At 38.0% G+C, this 21,468-nt stretch overlaps 2 protein-coding genes across 3 annotated transcripts in view; both read right to left on the bottom strand.

Moving 5' to 3' along the window:
* Window positions 1-309: 309 nt before the first annotated feature.
* The window catches only part of LOC124454030, an 84,605-nt gene continuing 63,446 nt past the window's right edge, over window positions 310-21,468 (bottom strand). Inside the window, exons 2-13 of one of the 2 annotated variants that reach the window (XM_047004838.1) lie at window positions 7,204-7,368; window positions 6,981-7,110; window positions 6,268-6,575; window positions 6,065-6,185; window positions 5,017-5,191; window positions 4,084-4,298; window positions 3,087-3,209; window positions 2,930-2,986; window positions 2,741-2,845; window positions 2,059-2,160; window positions 1,600-1,797; window positions 310-578 (exon numbers count right to left, since the gene is read on the bottom strand). In XM_047004838.1, coding sequence (XP_046860794.1) covers window positions 1,621-1,797; window positions 2,059-2,160; window positions 2,741-2,845; window positions 2,930-2,986; window positions 3,087-3,209; window positions 4,084-4,275 — 756 coding nt within the window. In that variant the 5' untranslated portion in view covers window positions 4,276-4,298; window positions 5,017-5,191; window positions 6,065-6,185; ... (1 more) ...; window positions 6,981-7,110; window positions 7,204-7,368 and the 3' untranslated portion in view covers window positions 310-578; window positions 1,600-1,620. Of the gene's footprint in view, window positions 579-1,599; window positions 1,798-2,058; window positions 2,161-2,740; window positions 2,846-2,929; window positions 2,987-3,086; window positions 3,210-4,083; window positions 4,505-5,016; window positions 5,192-6,064; window positions 6,186-6,267; window positions 6,576-6,980; window positions 7,111-7,203; window positions 7,369-21,468 lie in introns of those variants that run through there. The other variant, XM_047004839.1, reaches the window with a different exon arrangement.
* LOC124453987 lies at window positions 9,034-10,068 on the bottom strand. The gene has a single exon (XM_047004802.1). It carries the CDS (start codon window positions 10,066-10,068, stop codon window positions 9,034-9,036), a length of 1,035 nt encoding a protein of 344 aa, XP_046860758.1.

The raw sequence follows: 21,468 nt of genomic DNA, 5'->3' as shown, positions 1-21,468 counted from the left end.
ATTTCTTTCTTAATTCTCAGTTTTTGCCACCTCCAAATCTTTCAGATATTATGGAGGATATAATATACTATAGAATTGTAAAGTTTGAAAATATCCGAGTGAATACATCCAGAGTTATGACTAATTTTCTAAACTTTCTGCTAATATATTTATATATAATTATTAAGTGAAGCATGGTGTCACATTATTTAAAGTAATTTCTTTCTTAATTCTCAGTTTTTGCCACCTCCAAATCTTTCAGATATTATGGAGGATATAAAATACTATAGAATTGTGAAGTTTGAAAATATCCAGTGAATACATCCAGAGTTATGACTAATTTTCTAAACTTTTGCGCTTTCTGCTAATATATTTATATATAATTATTAAGTGAAGCATGGTGTCACATAATTTAAAGTAAATTCTTTCTTAATTCTAAGTTTGTGCCACCTCCAAATCTTTCAGATATTATGGAGGATATAATATACTATAGAATTGTAAAGTTTGAAAATATCATCATGGTCAGGCAAGAGAGATTTTAGATTTTCAGCAGCCAACTGCCATTCGCTCATCTTTTCAAGTACTTTCTTAATGTTTGTCTACAAAATACGAAATACTTTATATGTAGTCAATTGTGATGAAAGTGTGAATATTCAGCATCTTTTTACTCATGTAAGTTGCTAACAAGACACAAACTTAGTTTCTTACAGGGCGATATGCAGCTCAATTTCACATCATAATCATTCATTTCCGACGCCCTCTAGTGCGCAAGACCATGAAAGTTTTAATATTTTAATAATAATATTGTCAGCTGAAAGACAACTTCAAGATAGTAGAGACGTATGATATAGAGAAAACATAGGGATCAGCCATGAAATAGCCCATCCTAAACTAAAGGAAAAACGAATATAAACTTGCCATATGAAGATCTATCTTCTGATTATTCTTTTACTTTTTCAGTCTCTTTATCTTAATTTCATACGATTCATTTCTACGTCATTGTTCATCATACTATATATTCATCTCACGATTGTTTACTTACATAAAATGAAATTAATTAATAAGCCGTTTTTACTTATTAGCAGCTAAAATAGTTAGAAAAGATCAGGGGCCGGTTTCACGAAGCCTGGATAGCGTTATCCATTGGATGAAAAATTTTTTACACTTGTAAAAAAGATGTTTATATTTTTTTAAGACAAAGAAATTTTGTAGTCCTCGAAACAATATTTTATTTCAGTGAATGCACAGTTCAAATCTACCCAGTGGATAGCTATGGTACCTAGTCATTTCTATGTTTTACGGGGGGTCGAAGCGTCAAATTTGTCGGCAAAGTGGGCGTGGTATGGTCTTGGTTTGGACTTAGCATTAAGTGAAAATATACCGATAGATGACCAATTTTTGCCGACAAAACGATGATTGGGTGCATCTCGCACCCATGATCCACCATTCGCGACTGCTCTGATATTATGTTCTAACACAGTTACATTTTCAATTCTGTCATGTCCGCATTTGTGTAATTTGGTGACTTCCCTAGAGCGGTTCATATTGTATTACTCATAGGCTAAAAGCGCAATGATATCATTCTCGCATCATGCTATGCGCTCAGTCACGGTGCTTTACCTTAAAAAATGGTGTTTGAAGCTAATGTTCGATTTTCTCGCCGCACACTTCATAATACTTCCACAACTCATAACGTACGTCAACGTTCTTCAATATTTGTAGAAGTTCATCTTTACAAAACTTATTGCCTGAAATCACTTCTCTGTATTCCACGAGTTCGTCCAAATCATTCATATAACCTCTAAATGTTCTCCGAAGCTAAAGCGAAAAAAGTTGAATTTGACTACCGAAGACATGTTCGACAGTTTCAAAATATTCTTAAATGTGAATTCTCTCCCTCTAGCAAGAAATCTACGATAAAACTAAGCTGAAATTGTGAATTCTTTTCTTCCGGAAAGAATTCTCCGCACTTTCACTGTGCCATAATTGTGAATTCTTTTCTCTCGCGAGAATTCGAGAGTTCCGTGAAAACAGTTCGTGAGTTCAGTAGACATGAAAATCATGAACGGCAATCTTTACCTTCATTAAACTTGACATCATCAACGAGAAATTGTTCTCAGAAATCAAGAACTCTCCGCTTGTTGCCCTTTTACCAACAACACGAGCTTGATGCTCAACAGACTAAAAAGAACACATTCAATAAACAGAGATGAGCAAGATGTCCTCTCCTGATACATAGACGGTATTGTTATTGAACATTATGTAAGTTTGTGAATTATTTATGATTATTAAATCCTTTTTCTATGTTATTATTACAGTTTGTTTCTATGCACAATATGATGTGAGATATTACTGGGCAATAAGTTAAACGAAATGACAAAACTTTATACAATCGAATATAATACACATAGTTTAAAACAAAAAAAAATTTGTTAACCTAGACTTAGAAAATTATCGTATCCCTTCACATCACCACGTTACGTCATGGAATCAGAGGTGTAACTAGAATGTTAATTGGGGGAGGTGTATATTCATATATTCAGTTGCGCCCTACCGATTTCTTTTGAAATTCAATTCACTCTCAAAAGAAATCAGTAAGGCACAACGGATTTTATAAGAATATGCCCCCACACACACCTCAATTAACGTTCTAGTTACTCCTCTGTATGGAATAACTATGTATTGACAAACTTATCACATCACATATACTGTTTTATCGTTTTCGTTTTAAAAATAGTGTAAATATGCCAAAATATTTTACCATAATCTTATCATCAAGGTCACGAATTATTTCAGGAATTTTATAGACCAAGAAGTTGGAAGCTTCTTCAAGACAAAAAAGTAATTGTTCCCAAGATAAGCAAGTCTGATAGGAAAAAAATATGATAAAATAAACAAGCATTATTAATTTGATGAAATAACTCAGATGAGATTTATGCAATCTACATACAGCATCTTCAATTTCTTTCTCTTTTTCAGACAAAGGTCGCTGGCTAGCACGAATCATCTGAACATAGTAATATTACTATAAGTAAAATATCATTTTTGTAATAGTCAAATATTTTTATAATTTCACAAAAATATTGGCATGAAACCTATTATAATACCTCAAAAATGCTTTTCATATATTCGACCTCAACTTGTAGAAATGACACTTTCTTTTTTATTTTACCATGAACTTTGATGAAATTGGCAAAATTCTCTAAATCGGTACGCCTATCGGACAGTTGCTAAAAAAATATTATACTAAGGTAAATTCCGGCAAATTTTTGAACAATTGAGTTTCATTTCGTGTCGGATGAAGGGTTAAATGATTCGATGTTTCCTCAGCATAAAAACAATAAATTTATAAACAAATAAATAACGCTAATGATCTAAAATTTACATAGCAGGACCAAACATTGCGGGCTAACAACGCAACTACTAAAAATGCTACGTAATTTCCGCGACTAACGAATCATGGAACATCTACGCATGTCATAACTTGTTATTTAGTTATCAATGTTATTTAGTTACGTGTTTTAGTTGTAGATCATCCAGGCTAGTAGAGTTTTAGCAGGACTGCTGGTGTTGATGTTGACTGAGCGGTAGTCATCTTCAGAGTTCATGTGTCATTGCGTGTAGAAATGTGTCGGTGTGGGGCATCAATTGTGTATTGTCATCGTAGAATAGGCTCAAGTAAATAAATTGCTCGTTCGTTTGAGGTTGTGAATAAGTCGTTTGTAAGGTGTCGGTAATTGTTGTGATCTGTTTAGTGAGTAATGTTCTAATATTACTAATATTACTTAGTTTTTGCCAAATGCGTAGTTACGTGATGTTGCAAGCTGCTATTTTGCGTAATGTTGGGCTATGCAATATTTGAAGATGTTATGATATTGCTGTATGTTGGGTTACGTAATGTTGTATAATGTAATGTTGCTCTACGTTGGGTTACATAAGTGATATTGTAAGTTTTTGTGATGTTTCCGATAACGGGCTTACACGATGTTATAGCTAAGTTGCTACAATGTTGCTGAATGTTGAGTAACGTAAACTTTATCAAATATTACACTGCAAACAGTACTTCTGCAGTAAAAAAGTGGCATGTTGATAAAAACGTATTACCTTAACAAGCTGTTGAGCCTCGTCAATGAACTTCTTCGACATCCTCATAAGATCCTTTGCAACCATCTTGGAAAGTTGTCGAAAAATGGAACCAAGTTTCGGAACGATGCTATCTCTGATATTTCGGCAATCAACCATTAATAAACCATTAGTTGTGCAGAATGACTTCGTGAACTGTTCTAATTCTACCATCCAGGTATTAATCTAAGTTGTTTCTAAAAAATGTACATAGAAAAATGTCAGTTAATTTCCATGTTTCTTCAGGTTTCTCAGTCAAACAGGTGCTGAATGAATTTTGGATCATTTTTTAAAAGCATATTAATAGCATATTGATGAAAACACTTCCCTGGAGACTTATTTTCAATTGATGATACATGGCATTTATATTACATCTTGCATCCTTGAAATACAGTGCGGTGAGGGAGGGAGGTTGTAGTGGATGACGAATAATCTCCACTGGACAAGATGACGAGGATCGGATTGAGCTTTCACACGAATATTCTTGACCAAAACTGAGATGACAAAGCCGATGTGACAAAAGCGTCACAGTGACAACGGCTGTATGAAGCTGGACTGTATAATTATGTACAATTTCATTTTCTCCTTTCTGTTTCCTATTTAACTTTTCGTCATCCAGTAAAGTTGAAATTTTACGCTGTATAAAAATGGTGGTGTGCTGAGGTTGAGGTATATGCTCGAGGTATAATAAGACTTTTGGTTTAATATTTGTGAGTAATATACGTATTTGAATGTTTTTATGCAGTGCGGTGTTTGAATTAAATGAAGATATGATCTTCGCACTTTGTTGGACAATTTAAGCAATTGTCTCATGCGAAGATCATATCTTTAATATACGTTGTTATACACCTTATATCATGCAAAGAAATCTTGTCACAATCATGTTCAACATGCCCTAACATGATATGAACGTACCTCAATAACTTCCGTCGGCCTTCCACGCCATGAATTTTACACGGTATTATTCCAAGTTCGAACAAATTTATGAACCTCAAAGAGTTTTTCGTTGCTCCTTCAGAACTCGATCACTTATGCAGATGCAGCATTGACTTTTTTCTCCTGTTTCCGAAAGGCATGAACGATATCTTCACTAAAACATACAAACGAATATCTCAAATGGATGGAATAATCTAACTAGATAGTCAGTAATGTCTGTCGGACGAAAGAAATATATAACATAAAATATTGCCACTATGCAATTATGCACGGGACCGTGAGAACAACAAATTTCAAAGAATTGAATAACGGTAAACTTCTGAAATTTACACATAAAAGTTAATCTGTAGGCTGGCTACGCAACTGAACATATTCATCTTTAGTATTACCATACAGTAGACTAATCTAGCCACCATGAACGAAAACGTTGATGAGGAAAAAGACCTGTTTTTTTTTTAATTGCAAAAAGTACGTAGCTACAGTATGATATTAACCTACATAGTTTGCAATCAATCTATTTTTCAATTACCAGCACTTTTCTTAAAAGAAAATGCATGGTTAATGGAGATAAATATAAGATAACTGCTTTCTCAATAGAAATATACGCTAATATATACGTAGACAATAATATGCAGGAGCGTAGGGAAGGAAAGTGAGGAAAACATAGACAGTAGGTAACAGAAATAACTTTTTCGTAGATACAAAATCAAGTTAGGAGTGCAAGTTATTTTGAAAACTCTCCGCTGGTCTTTGAGAGCGCTTTATATCACGCAGTATTCAACTTTGTGCTTACTTCTAAATCGCTGCGACACGTTTGACGACGCCTATGTAAAAAACACAGGCCAATTTTACAGGTATAAATTAACTATTGCATTCCGCTTCAGTATCATAATGTTAACAAAAAGATCTGAATACATGGTAGTTCGTATGAAAGCATTCGTGGAGATTTACTTGTTGTACATTTTGATATGATAAAAAAACAAATGAAAATTACACAAAAATGCTCTTCTCTCAATGCAAAACTTACTCTTTGAGAAGAATATTCTTAAGTTTCTCATATGCAACAGGGCTGGTGGATGCCTTCACTTGCAATTGCATTGTTTGTCCTTGCACAATCATACCAGGTCTTGTTTGAATTATTGACTCCACTTCCATCGATATTTCACAATAAACAACTTACTTTATTAAAAAATTCCAGCGCATTCCTTACTTTATTAAAAAATTCCTTACTTTATTAAAAAATTCCAGTGTTTAGAAAACCTCTTTTGAACCATTGGACATTTTCAACATTCTGTCAACATATTCTCTTGCTTTTTCATGATGCCCTGTGTGCCACAAAAACATTGCAGCAAAGTATAGCGCATTCTCACCAACACTTGTTCGAATCTTTTTCAATCTTGTTTCCAATTCATGTACACTTTCCTTGTCAATTAATTGTGCCTTTTTATGTGCATAGATTAATGCCATCAAACAACACAGGACAACTTCTTCACTTTCTTGGATGGATTCAAATTCTCTAATGGCTTCTGACACACGATCTGCAAGTCAATGTAACAACCATTATGAAGTATTGACAATACAGTATATTTTAATAAATATCATTGGATCATTTTAAATACAAAGAAATAGAGCTTTTAAGCAAGCAAAAGCTAGTTTAGTGATGGATAAGAGACCAACCACTATAAATTGACATAAATTCTGCTGGCAGAATGTAAAGCTTCATATGTGAAATGACAGGAGACAAAATAAAGTGAAAATTTTCTTATTTGAAGGGTGCAGTATACACAGACAGTTTTAAAACAGTCAAAATGCATCAAATGACAAAGTACTAGTAAAATGGGACAATCAATTACAAGAAAATCTAGAAAACCTGTTGCCATGGACTATGCAACGCAACAACTGCAGAATGAGAACGACAATACTCTACATTTTTAACAACAAACCTTCCATCAGTATTCCAAATGCTTTCCAAAATGTCAAAACCGGATCACCTCCGTGCTTCTGCAAACCTTGCAAACACACGTTTTGTAGGTGCGTGTAAAATCTTGCTCGACAATAATAGTTGATACTGCCCTGTTGCCAAGTAAAATATTGCACTTGCTTGAGTCAAAATATAATTTATATTTCTGCAACTAATGTTAGAATTATCTATAAGACGAAACATACCAGTATTAGAGTATCTGTAGATGCCATAGTTATTCGTACGAATTAATAGTACAAGCTAGATTTTTGTGTTATCGTTTTCTGCCATTTGCTGACATCTCTTTATCACTCTGTATTGTTGACTCTCGGCCCAGGCTACTTCTATGTGCGCGTGGTCAATATAAAACTCTATAAATAAATATGGCCGAAGAAACTTCATTAGAGCAAGAAGCATTGAAACGGCGAGAAAAGTTAAAAGCATTGAGGGAGAAGAGTGCTGCTGCTGAGGTATACTATTAATTATAGGTCTTAATTGTTTATTTCAACCGTCAGGTTCATCGTATCATTTTTTGTCAAAGCCAGTTACTGCACTCTCAAAATGACAATCATCAATGTATCTACTCAGCCTATATTCTCAGTATTCTGAAAAGTATGCCTTTTTTTGACGAGGTCTTCAGTTTTGTATGATGGCATTATAGTAAATTGCTTTATACTGCGCAGATACACACAATGCAATCAATAGTACTGATCCATCAGTAATCATGAAATTCAATATAAAATTATAAATGTTGGTTTGGTTACGCAATGAATGAATGAATGAAAATCTTTATTTTGACACGCTGGCCTTGTCAACTGGGGTTGATTTCCACAAGGGGCGTGCTGTTGTTCAAAAACAATAACAAAATTTACTATTCAATAAATTATCTACAGAGAGAAGTTTAAATATTTACAGACTTTATTTTATTCCATCAGTTACATGTTAAAACAAACAAACAAACAAACAACATTTGTCTACCGGCAAGTATTAATCCCCGCCAGGGGGGTTGACCGGTCCATGAACTTTTCTACGCCAAACGTCTCTATCTCTCGCCATATCTCTCGTTATACCCATCGCCTTCATATCACTGTTCACAGCATCCATCCATCTCTTTCTCGGTCTACCTCGTTTGCGGACTCAATCAACATTCATATGCAACGTTCTACGAATTTCAGCACTTTCTTCCCTCCTTTCCACATGCCCAAACCACCTCAAACGCTGGCGCCTTACCCAATTCTCGATACACTCAACACCAACTCTTTCTGTAATCTCTTCACTTCGAATCCTATCCATCAACGTTACACCACACATCATCCTAAGCATTCTCCTTTCCGTCGAGGCAAATCTTCTCTCTGCTTTCGGCGCCCAACACTCTGCTCCATATCCCAAAACACTTCTAACACATGCCTTGTACAATTCTCCCTTCTGCTTCAACGAAGTCGACTTTCCGCACAACATTCCCGACAACTCTCTAAAACTCCACCACGCTGCTTGAACTCTGTTCCTCACCGCTTGCTCGCACCCTCCACCATCATTTAACACATCGCCCAGATATTTAAACTCCGATACACCTTCCAAACTCACGTCACCCAGCTCAAACCGTTCAATCGCGACTCGCCCACCACTTCGACACGTCCCGCACTCAAAATCAGTTACTCTTGTCAATGCACCACGGACACCTGAACATCTTCCATGAACCCCCTTACTGCATTTCCCACACATTGTCGAATTCACTCCAACTCTTTTCCCACACACACCACATAGCCATTTATCACTGTCCTTCACCTCCACCTGCCTCGAGCATCTCATGCCCTTCGTCTTTGCCTCATTCACTTTCAGTCCCTTGACTTCTATTGCCGTTTTCCATTCTTGGTATCATTCCATGACTTTCTGCTTCGACTCCGCCACCAAGACAATATCATCTGCATGCAACAAACACCAGCATCCTTCTTTTCTCCTCACTTCCTCTGTCAGTACATCCATCACACAAGCAAACAGTAACGGCGACAAGACTGAACCTTGATGAACACCAACTTTTACCTCAAAAACACCAGATCTAACACCTTCCTCTTGAACCGGATGTAATCGATCCTATCTGCTTCAGTCCGCGACTTTCTCCACCTTTTAAATGCCAACTTCTTCGCGCCAATCACTTCGCTGACTCGTTGATCCCACCACCATGCCTGTTCTTCTACTACACCGCCTTTACTTCTACAACATACCTTCTCCGCTGCCTTTAAAACACCCTTCTCCAAGCACGTCCATCGCTCCTCCACCGTCTCACCCTCAACATTCAATGTCGCAATTTCGTCACGGAAACACTGCTTCCCTTCATTCGATCGTAACTTCCATAGCTTAAGCCTGCCTTTACCCTCAACCTTTCTCCTCTTCACCTTCCTGATTCTCCAGTCCACGACCAGCAGCTTGTGCTGGGTCACACATTCTTTTCCTGCAATCACTTTTGCATCCTTCACGTTTTTCCTCTCTTCTTCATTCACCAGTATATAATCCATCACCGTCCTACTGTCACCAGATTCATACGTCACAAGCTTGCTTTCTTCCTTTATAAACCACGTATTCACTACCACCATCCCACAACTCGCTGCTAACTCCAATATAGCCTCGCCTTCAGCATTCATATCACCAACTCCAAAACCTCCATGCGCACAGTATCCTTTTCTTACGCTTCCCACATGACCGTTCCAATCACCAAGCATCACACATCGCCCTCTAATGTCTGCTCTCACTGCATACACGCTGTCATAGAACTTTTCCTTCTCCTCCGCACTTCGTCCAACCTGCGGAGCATACACCACAACGAAACTCACAACTTCGGCCTCAATAAGTACATCAACTCTCAGGACTCTGTCCGAAACACTCTTCACTGCTACAACCGACTTCGCCCAATCCTCTCTTATCGCAAAGCCAACACCATTCGTGCCACTTCCGTTCCCCTTCCAACACCACTTAAATCTCGCTCCATTATCTTCACCCTTTATGACTCTCGTACCTTCACCTTTAAACCTTACCTCCTGAAACCCACACACATCAACTTTCCTTCTCTTCAACATGTCCGCCACTTCTGCACTCCTTCCCTTTATTGTCCCAACGTTCACTGTGCCTAACCGAAGGGTGACACTTCCACCAACATTCGATCCGGAGATTCTTCGCACCCCCCTGCCCACTGAAGGGCTGCCGGGAACTGGGGGCCATGTCTTCTTTTCCAAAGCTCATGAATTTTGTTGGAGCAAAAGTTTTACGGTAGGATGCCCTTCCTTACACCAACCCCTTTTAGTCGTCTTTTTACGACACGCAGAGGATACGTTGGCGCAATTCTAAGCCGGCAACCACACGGCTGCCATCTTTGACAGCCCAAGTGAGAAATATAGTAAATAATTACCAAAGTTCCATGCATTACATAAATCATTGATAATTGCATCAAATAACGTCCCTTTGTTATAACCATTTTGCTGATCGCCTGAAAGATGAATAGCTAAGAGCTGCAGTTTCCAGAGCACAGGTGACCCAGATGATCCACAATTGGTATCCGCGACATAATATACAAAGGGCGGTTCGATATGGATAATTTTTTCGTGGCTAAATTGTTTTGGCATTCCCAAAGGATGTTAAAATATAAATACTTGATCATCAATCTTTGCTGGAAGTTTCTCGATGTATTCAATGGGAGAAATCAAAGGTGAAAGTGAAGCAAGTTCATTTTCTTCAATGCCAATAACTGAGTAATCAAGATACTGGCTCGTACGAAAAATTTTGCCTGGTCGCAATTGAACTAGACAACCTTGGTTCTCTCTTTCACAAAGAAAAATTCCGATGGAGCCTTTAGCATCTTCTTCACAGCTCACAACATGGTGATTTGTGATAACACATTTGTATGCAGTGTTGAATATTTTAGCTTTGACATAAAATCCAGATCCTTTTCTCAAAATCTTTTGCCTGTTTGAAGACATCTCGTTTCGCAGTGTATCATACAAACGGCATTTTTACAATTCGTCAAATTTTCAACGCGCATCAAACCATCTCCTTGGCAGAGAAAAACTTCATTTGCTTCGCAATTTTTCTCCAATTCATTCATTTTCAGATATATGTCGAAATAATGAGGACTCAATGACGAATAATTCAAAAGCCTCAAACGATGCTGCTTTAATTATGTTTTATTCTCATCGACGTAGAGACATTTTGGTAAACAATACCTTTGCTCATCGGTGTAGAGACATTTTGGTAAACAATGCCTTTGCTCATCGACGTAGAGACATTTTGGTGAACAATACCTTTGCTCAACACATTTTGGTGAACAATACTTTGCTCATCTCATTTTGGCGCTCAAAGACATTTTGGTGAACAATACCTTTGCTCATCGACGTAGAGACATTTTGGTGAATAATACCTTTGCTCATTAACTTAGAGACATTTTGGTGAACAATACCTTGGTCATCGGCGTAGAGACATTTTGATGAACAATACCTTTGCTCACTGGCGTAGAGACATTTTGGTGAACAATACCTTGCTCATCAACGTAGAGACATTTTGGTGAACAATACATTTGCTCATTGGTGTAGAGACATTTTGATAAACAATACCTTTGCTCATCGGTGTAGAGACATTTTGATGAACAATACCTTTGCTCATTGGCGTAAAGACATTTTGGTGAACAATACCTTTGCCCATCGACCTAGAGACATTTTGGTGAACAATACCTTTGCTCATTGGCTTAGAGACATTTTGATGAACAATACCTTTGCTCATCAGTGTAGAGACATTTTGATGAACAATAGCTTTGCTCATTGGCGTAGAGACATTTTGGTGAACAATACCTTTGCTCATCGGTGTAGAGACATTTTGGTGAACAATACCTTTTGTCATCGGCGTAGAGACATTTTGATGAACAATACCTTTGCTCATTGGCGTAGAGACATTTTGGTGAACAATACCTTTGCTCATCGGTGTAGAGACATTTTGGTGAAAAATACCTTTGCTCATTGGCGTAGAGACATTTTGATGAACAATACCTTTGCTCATTAACTTAGAGACATTTTGATGAAAATACCTTTGCTCATCAGCGTAGAGACATTTTGGTGAACAATATTTGCTCATTTTAGAGACATTTTGATGAACAATACCTTTGCTCATTGGCGTAGAGACATTTTGATGAACAATATTTTGCTCATCGGCGTAGAGACATTTTGATGAACAATACCTTTGCTCATCGACCTAGAGACATTTTGGTGAACAATACCTTTGCCCATCGACGTAGAGACATTTTGGTGAACAATACCTTTGCTCATTGGTATAGAGACATTTTGGTGAACAATACCTTTGCTCATCAGTGTAGAGACATTTTGATGAACAATACCTTTGCTCATCGGTGTAGAGACATTTTGGTGAACAATACCTTGCCCATCGACGTAGAGACATTTTGGTGAACAATACCTTTGCTCATTGGTATAGAGACATTTTGGTGAACAATACCTTTGCTCATCAGTGTAGAGACATTTTGATGAACAATAGCTTTGCTCATTGGCGTAGAGACATTTTGATGAACAATACCTTTGCCCATCGACGTAGAGACATTTTGGTGAACAATACCTTTGCTCATTGGTGTAGAGACATTTTGGTGAACAATACCTTTGCTCATTGGCTTAGAGACATTTTGATGAACAATACCTTTGCTCATCAGTGTAGAGACATTTTGATGAACAATAGCTTTGCTCATTGGCGTAGAGACATTTTGATGAACAATACCTTTGCTCATTAACTTAGAGACATTTTGATGAAAAATACCTTTGCTCATCAGCGTAGAGACATTTTGGTGAACAATACCTTTGCTCATTGGCGTAGAGACATTTTGATGAACAATATTTTGCTCATCGGCGTAGAGACATTTTGATGAACAATACCTTTGCTCATCGACCTAGAGACATTTTGGTGAACAATACCTTTGCCCATCGACGTAGAGACATTTTGGTGAACAATACCTTTGCTCATTGGTATAGAGACATTTTGGTGAACAATACCTTTGCTCATCAGTGTAGAGACATTTTGATGAACAATACCTTTGCTCATCGGTGTAGAGACATTTTGGTGAACAATACCTTTGCCCATCGACGTAGAGACATTTTGGTGAACAATACCTTTGCTCATTGGTATAGAGACATTTTGGTGAACAATACCTTTGCTCATCAGTGTAGAGACATTTTGATGAACAATAGCTTTGCTCATTGGCGTAGAGACATTTTGATGAACAATACCTTTGCCCATCGACGTAGAGACATTTTGGTGAACAATACCTTTGCTCATTGGTGTAGAGACATTTTGGTGAACAATACCTTTGCTTATTGGCTTAGAGACATTTTGATGAACAATACCTTTGCTCATCAGTGTAGAGACATTTTGATGAACAATAGCTTTGCTCATTGGCGTAGAGACATTTTGATGAACAATACCTTTGCCCATCAACGTAGAGACATTTTGGTGAACAATACCTTTGCTCATCGGTGTAGAGACATTTTGATGAACAATACCTTTGCTCATCAACGTAGAGACATTTTGGTGAACAATACCTTTGCTCATCGGCGTAGAGACATTTTGGTGAACAATGCCTTTGCTCATCGACGTAGAGACATTTTGGTGAACAATACCTTTGCTCATCGGCGTAGAGACATTTTGGTGAACAATACCTTTGCTCATCGGTGTAGAGACATTTTGGTAAACAATGCCTTTGCTCATCGACGTAGAGACATTTTGGTGAACAATACCTTTGCTCATTGGCGTAGAGACATTTTGGTGAACAATACCTTTGCTCATCGACGTAGAGACATTTTGGTGAACAATACCTTTGCTCATTATAGAGACATTTTGGTGAACAATACCTTTGCTCATCGGCGTAGAGACATTTTGATGAACAATACCTTTGCTCACTGGCGTAGAGACATTTTGGTGAACAATACCTTTGCTCATCAACGTAGAGACATTTTGGTGAACAATACCTTTGCTCATTGGTGTAGAGACATTTTGATGAACAATACCTTTGCTCATCGGCGTAGAGACATTTTGATGAACAATACCTTTGCTCATTGGCGTAGAGACATTTTGTTGAACAATACCTTTGCTCATTGGTGTAGAGACATTTTGGTGAACAATACCTTTGCTCATCAACGTAGAGACATTTTGGTGAACAATAACTTTGGTCATCAGTGTAGAGACATTTTGATGAACAATACCTTGCTCATTGGTGTAGAGACATTTTGGTGAACAATACCTTTGCTCATTGGTGTAGAGACATTTTGGTGAACAATACCTTTGCTCATTGGCGTAGAGACATTTTGGTGAAAATACCTTTGCTCATTGGCGTAGAGACATTTTGGTGAACAATACCTTTGCTCATCGGTGTAGAGACATTTTGGTGAACAATACCTTTGCTCATCAGTGTAGAGACATTTTGGTGAACAATATCTTTGCTCATCGACGTAGAGACATTTTGGTGAACAATACATTTGCTCATTGGCGTAGAGACATTTTGATACTTTGCTCATCGGCGTAGAGACATTTTGATGAACAATACCTTTGCTCATTGGTGTAGAGACATTTTGGTGAACAATACCTTTGCTCATCGACGTAGAGACATTTTGGTGAACAATACCTTTGCTCATCGGCGTAGAGACATTTTGATGAACAATACCTTTGCTCATTGACTTAGAGACATTTTGATGAACAATACCTTTGCTCATCGGCGTAGAGACATTTTGGTGAACAATACCTTTGCTCATTAACGTAGAGACATTTTGGTGAACAATACCTTTGCTCATTGGCGTAGAGACATTTTGATGAACAATACCTTTGCTCATTGGCGTAGAGACATTTTGGTGAACAATACCTTTGCTCATCGGCGTAGAGACATTTTGGTGAACAATACCTTTGCTCATTGGCGTAGAGACATTTTGATGAACAATACCTTTGCTCATTGGCGTAGAGACATTTTGATGAACAATACCTTTGCTCATCGTAGAGACATTTTGGTGAACAATACCTTTGCTCATCAGTGTAGAGACATTTTGATGAACAATAGCTTTGCTCATTGGCGTAGAGACATTTTGATGAACAATACCTTTGCTCATTGGCGTAGAGACATTTTGATGAACAATACCTTTGCTCATCAGCGTAGAGACATTTTGATGAACAATACCTTTGCTCATTGTAGAGACATTTTGGTGAACAATACCTTTGCTCATCGGCGTAGAGACATTTTGGTGAACAATACCTTTGCTCATCAACTAGAGACATTTTGGTGAACAATACCTTTGCTCATCGGCGTAGAGACATTTTGGTGAACAATACCTTTGCTCATTGGCGTAGAGACATTTTGGTGAACAATACCTTTGCTCATCAGCGTAGAGACATTTTGAACAATACCTTTGCTCATCGGTGTAGAGACATTTTGGTGAACAATACCTTTGCTCATCACGTAGAGACATTTTGGTGAACAATACCTTTGCTCATCGTATAGAGACATTTTGGTGAACAATACCTTTGCTCATCAGTGTAGAGACATTTTTGAACAATACCTTTGCTCATCGGCGTAGAGACATTTTGATGAACAATACTTTGCTCATCGGCGTAGAGACATTTTGATGAACAATACCTTTGCTCATTGGCGTAGAGACATTTTGGTGAACAATACCTTTGCTCATCGGCGTAGAGACATTTTGATGAACAATACCTTTGCTCATCGACGTAGAGACATTTTGGTGAACAATACCTTTGCTCATTGGCGTAGAGACATTTTGGTGAACAATACCTTTGCTCATCAACGTAGAGACATTTTGGTGAACAATACCTTTGCTCATCGGCGTAGAGACATTTTGATGAACAATACCTTTGCTCATCAACGTAGAGACATTTTGGTGAACAATACCTTTGCTCATCGGCGTAGAGACATTTTGATGAACAATACCTTTGCTCATTGACGTAGAGACATTTTGGTGAACAATACCTTTGCTCATCAACGTAGAGACATTTTGGTGAACAATACCTTTGCTCATCGGTGTAGAGACATTTTGGTGAACAATACCTTTGCTCATCACGTAGAGACATTTTGGTGAACAATACCTTTGCTCATCGGCGTAGAGACATTTTGATGAACAATACCTTTGCTCATCGACGTAGAGACATTTTGGTGAACAATACCTTTGCTCATTTAGAGACATTTTGGTGAACAATACCTTTGCTCATCGGTAGAGACATTTTGATGAACAATACCTTTGCTCATTGGCGTAGAGACATTTTGATGAACAATACCTTTGCATCAACGTAGAGACATTTTGATGAACAACCTTTGCTCATTGGTGTAGAGACATTTTGGTGAACAATACCTTTGCTCATCAACGTAGAGACATTTTGATGAACAATACCTTTGCTCATTGTAGAGACATTTTGATGAACAATACCTTTGCTTATCGGTGTAGAGACATTTTGATGAACAATACCTTTGCTCATCAACGTAGAGACATTTTGGTGAACAATACCTTTGCTCATCGGTGTAGAGACCTTTTGGTGAAAAATACCTTTGCTCATTGGCGTAGAGACATTTTGATGAACAATACCTTTGCTCATCAGTGTAGAGACATTTTGGTGAACAATACCTTTGCTCATTGGCGAGACATTTTGGTGAACAATACCTTTGCTCATTGGCGTAGAGACATTTTGATGAACAATACCTTTGCTCATCGGTGTAGAGACATTTTGATGAACAATACCTTTGCTCATTGGCGTAGAGACATTTTGGTGAACAATACCTTGCTCATCACGTAGAGACATTTTGGTGAACAATACCTTTGCTCATTGGCGTAGAGACATTTTGATGAACAATACCTTTGCTCATCAACGTAGAGACATTTTGGTGAACAATACCTTTGCTCATCGGCGTAGAGACATTTTGATGAACAATACCTTTGCTCATCGGCGTAGAGACATTTTGGTGAACAATACCTTTGCTCATCGGCGTAGAGACATTTTGATGAACAATACCTTTGCTCATAGACGTAGAGACATTTTGATGAACAATACCTTTGCTCATCGGCGTAGAGACATTTTGGTGAACAATACCTTTGCTCATTGGCGTAGAGACATTTTGGTGAACAATACCTTTGCTCATCGGCGTAGAGACATTTTGATGAACAATACCTTTGCTCATTGGCGTAGAGACATTTTGGTGAACAATACCTTTGCTCATCGACGTAGAGACATTTTGGTGAACAATACCTTTGCTCATTAACGTAGAGACATTTTGGTGAACAATACCTTTGCTCATTGGCGTAGAGACATTTTGATGAACAATACCTTTGCTCATTGGCGTAGAGACATTTTGGTGAACAATACCTTTGCTCATCAACGTAGAGACATTTTGGTGAACAATACCTTTGCTCATTGGTGTAGAGACATTTTGGTGAACAATACCTTTGCTCATCGGTGTAGAGACATTTTGATGAACAATACCTTTGCTCATTGGCGTAGAGACATTTTGGTGAACAATACCTTTGCTCATCGGCGTAGAGACATTTTGGTGAACAATACCTTTGCTCATTGGGTAGAGACATTTTGATGAACAATACCTTTGCTCATCTGTAGAGACATTTTGATGAACAATACCTTTGCTCATCGGCGTAGAGACATTTTGGTGAACAATACCTTTGCTCATCGGCGTAGAGACATTTTGGTGAACAATACCTTTGCTCATCGGCGTAGAGACATTTTGGTGAACAATACCTTTGCTCATTGGCGTAGAGACATTTTGGTGAACAATACCTTTGCTCATCGGTGTAGAGACATTTTGGTGAACAATACCTTTGCTCATTGGCGTAGAGACATTTTGATGAACAATACCTTTGCTCACGTAGAGACATTTTGATGAACAATACCTTTGCTCATCAGCGTAGAGACATTTTGGTGAACAATACCTTTGCTCATCAGCGTAGAGACATTTTGGTGAACAATACCTTTGCTCATTGGCGTAGAGACATTTTGATGAACAATACCTTTGCTCATCGGCGTAGAGACATTTTGATGAACAATACCTTTGCTCATCGACGTAGAGACATTTTGGTGAACAATACCTTTGCTCATCGACGTAGAGACATTTTGGTGAACAATACCTTTGCTCATTGGTGTAGAGACATTTTGGTGAACAATACCTTTGCTCATCGGTGTAGAGACATTTTGATGAACAATACCTTTGCTCATCGGTGTAGAGACATTTTGGTGAACAATACCTTTCATCGACGTAGAGACATTTTGGTGAACAATACCTTTGCTCATTGGTATAGAGACATTTTGGTGAACAATACCTTTGCTCATCAGTGTAGAGACATTTTGATGAACAATACCTTTGCTCATTGGCGTAGAGACATTTTGATGAACAATACCTTTGCTCATCGACGTAGAGACATTTTGGTGAACAATACCTTTGCTCATTGGTGTAGAGACATTTTGGTGAACAATACCTTTGCTCATTGGCGTAGAGACATTTTGATGAACAATACCTTTGCTCATCAGTGTAGAGACATTTTGATGAACAATACCTTTGCTCATTGGCGTAGAGACATTTTGATGAACAATACCTTTGCTCATTAACTTAGAGACATTTTGATGAACAATACCTTTGCTCATCAGCGTAGAGACATTTTGGTGAACAATACCTTTGCTCATTGGCGTAGAGACATTTTGATGAACAATACTTTTGCTCATCGGCGTAGAGACATTTTGATGAACAATACCTTTGCTCATCGACGTAGAGACATTTTGGTGAACAATACCTTTGCTCATCGACGTAGAGACATTTTGGTGAACAATACCTTTGCTCATTGGTATAGAGACATTTTGGTGAACAATACCTTTGCTCATCAGTGTAGAGACATTTTGATGAACAATACCTTTGCTCATCGGTGTAGAGACATTTTGGTGAACAATACCTTTGCTCATCGACGTAGAGACATTTTGGTGAACAATACCTTTGCTCATTGGTGTAGAGACATTTTGGTGAACAATACCTTTGCTCATCAGTGTAGAGACATTTTGATGAACAATACCTTTGCTCATTGGCGTAGAGACATTTTGGTGAACAATACCTTTGCTCATCGACGTAGAGACATTTTGGTGAACAATACCTTTGCTCATTGGCGTAGAGACATTTTGGTGAACAATACCTTTGCTCATCGTAGAGACATTTTGATGAACAATACCTTTGCTCATTGGCGTAGAGACATTTTGATGAACAATACCTTTGCTCATCACGTAGAGACATTTTGGTGAACAATACCTTTGCTCATCGGTGTAGAGACATTTTGGTGAACAATACCTTTGCTCATCAACGTAGAGACATTTTGGTGAACAATACCTTTGCTCATCGGCGTAGAGACATTTTGGTGAACAATACCTTTGCTCATCGACGTAGAGACATTTTGGTGAACAATACCTTTGCTCATCGGCGTAGAGACATTTTGGTGAACAATACCTTTGCTCATCGGCGTAGAGACATTTTGGTGAACAATACCTTTGCTCATCGACGTAGAGACATTTTGGTGAACAATACCTTTGCTCATTGGCGTAGAGACATTTTGGTGAACAATACCTTTGCTCATTGGCGTAGAGACATTTTGGTGAACAATACCTTTGCTCATCGGCGTAGAGACATTTTGGTGAACAATACCTTTGCTCATTCGTAGAGACATTTTGGTGAACAATACCTTTGCTCATCGGCGTAGAGACATTTTGATGAACAATACCTTTGCTCATCAACGTAGAGACATTTTGGTGAACAATACCTTTGCTCATCAGCGTAGAGACATTTTGATGAACAATACCTTTGCTCATTGGCGTAGAGACATTTTGGTGAACAATACCTTTGCTCATCGGCGTAGAGACATTTTGATGAACAATACCTTTGCTCATTCGTAGAGACATTTTGGTGAACAATACCTTTGCTCATCAGCGTAGAGACATTTTGGTGAACAATACCTTTGCTCATTGGCGTAGAGACATTTTGGTGAACAATACCTTTGCTCATCGGTGTAGAGACATTTTGGTGAACAATACCTTTGCTCATCGGCGTAGAGACATTTTGGTGAACAATACCTTTGCTCATCGGCGTAGAGACATTTTGGTGAACAATACCTTTGCTCATTGGCGTAGAGACATTTTGGTGAACAATACCTTTGCTCATCGTAGAGACATTTTGATGAAAAATACCTTTGCTCATCAGCGTAGAGACATTTTGGTGAACAATACCTTTGCTCATTGGCGTAGAGACATTTTGGTGAACAATACCTTTGCTCATTGGCGTAGAGACATTTTGGTGAACAATACCTTTGCTCATCGGCGTAGAGACATTTTGGTGAACAATACCTTTGCTCATATCGGTAGAGACATTTTGGTGAACAATACCTTTGCTCATCGGCGTAGAGACATTTTGGTGAACAATACCTTTGCTCATTGGTATAGAGACATTTTGGTGAACAATACCTTTGCTCATCAGTGTAGAGACATTTTGATAAACAATACCTTTGCTCATCGGTGTAGAGACATTTTGGTGAACAATACCTTTGCTCATCGACGTAGAGACATTTTGGTGAACAATACCTTTGCTCATTGGTGTAGAGACATTTTGGTGAACAATACCTTTGCTCATCAGCGTAGAGACATTTTGATGAACAATACCTTTGCTCATTGGCGTAGAGACATTTTGGTGAACAATACCTTTGCTCATCGGCGTAGAGACATTTTGGTGAACAATACCTTTGCTCATTGGTGTAGAGACATTTTGGTGAACAATACCTTTGCTCATGGCGTAGAGACATTTTGATGAACAATACCTTTGCTCATCAGTGTAGAGACATTTTGATGAACAATACCTTTGCTCATTGGCGTAGAGACATTTTGATGAACAATACCTTTGCTCATTAACGTAGAGACATTTTGATGAACAATACCTTTGCTCATCAGCGTAGAGACATTTTGGTGAACAATACCTTTGCTCATTGGCGTAGAGACATTTTGATGAACAATACCTTTGCTCATCGGCGTAGAGACATTTTGATGAACAATACCTTTGCTCATCGACCTAGAGACATTTTGGTGAACAATACCTTTGCTCATCGACGTAGAGACATTTTGGTGAACAATACCTTTGCTCATTGGTATAGAGACATTTTGGTGAACAATACCTTTGCTCATCAGTGTAGAGACATTTTGATGAACAATACCTTTGCTCATCGGTGTAGAGACATTTTGGTGAACAATACCTTTGCTCATCGACGTAGAGACATTTTGGTGAACAATACCTTTGCTCATTGGTATAGAGACATTTTGGTGAACAATACCTTTGCTCATCAGTGTAGAGACATTTTGATGAACAATACCTTTGCTCATTGGCGTAGAGACATTTTGATGAACAATACCTTTGC

This window comes from Xenia sp. Carnegie-2017, unplaced genomic scaffold, assembly GCF_021976095.1.
Source record: "Xenia sp. Carnegie-2017 unplaced genomic scaffold, XeniaSp_v1 HiC_scaffold_29, whole genome shotgun sequence".
NCBI classification, from domain to species: Eukaryota; Metazoa; Cnidaria; class Anthozoa; order Malacalcyonacea; family Xeniidae; genus Xenia; species Xenia sp. Carnegie-2017.
Note: the sequence above shows the minus strand (reverse complement) of the source record. Positions and strands in the feature narration are given on the sequence as shown.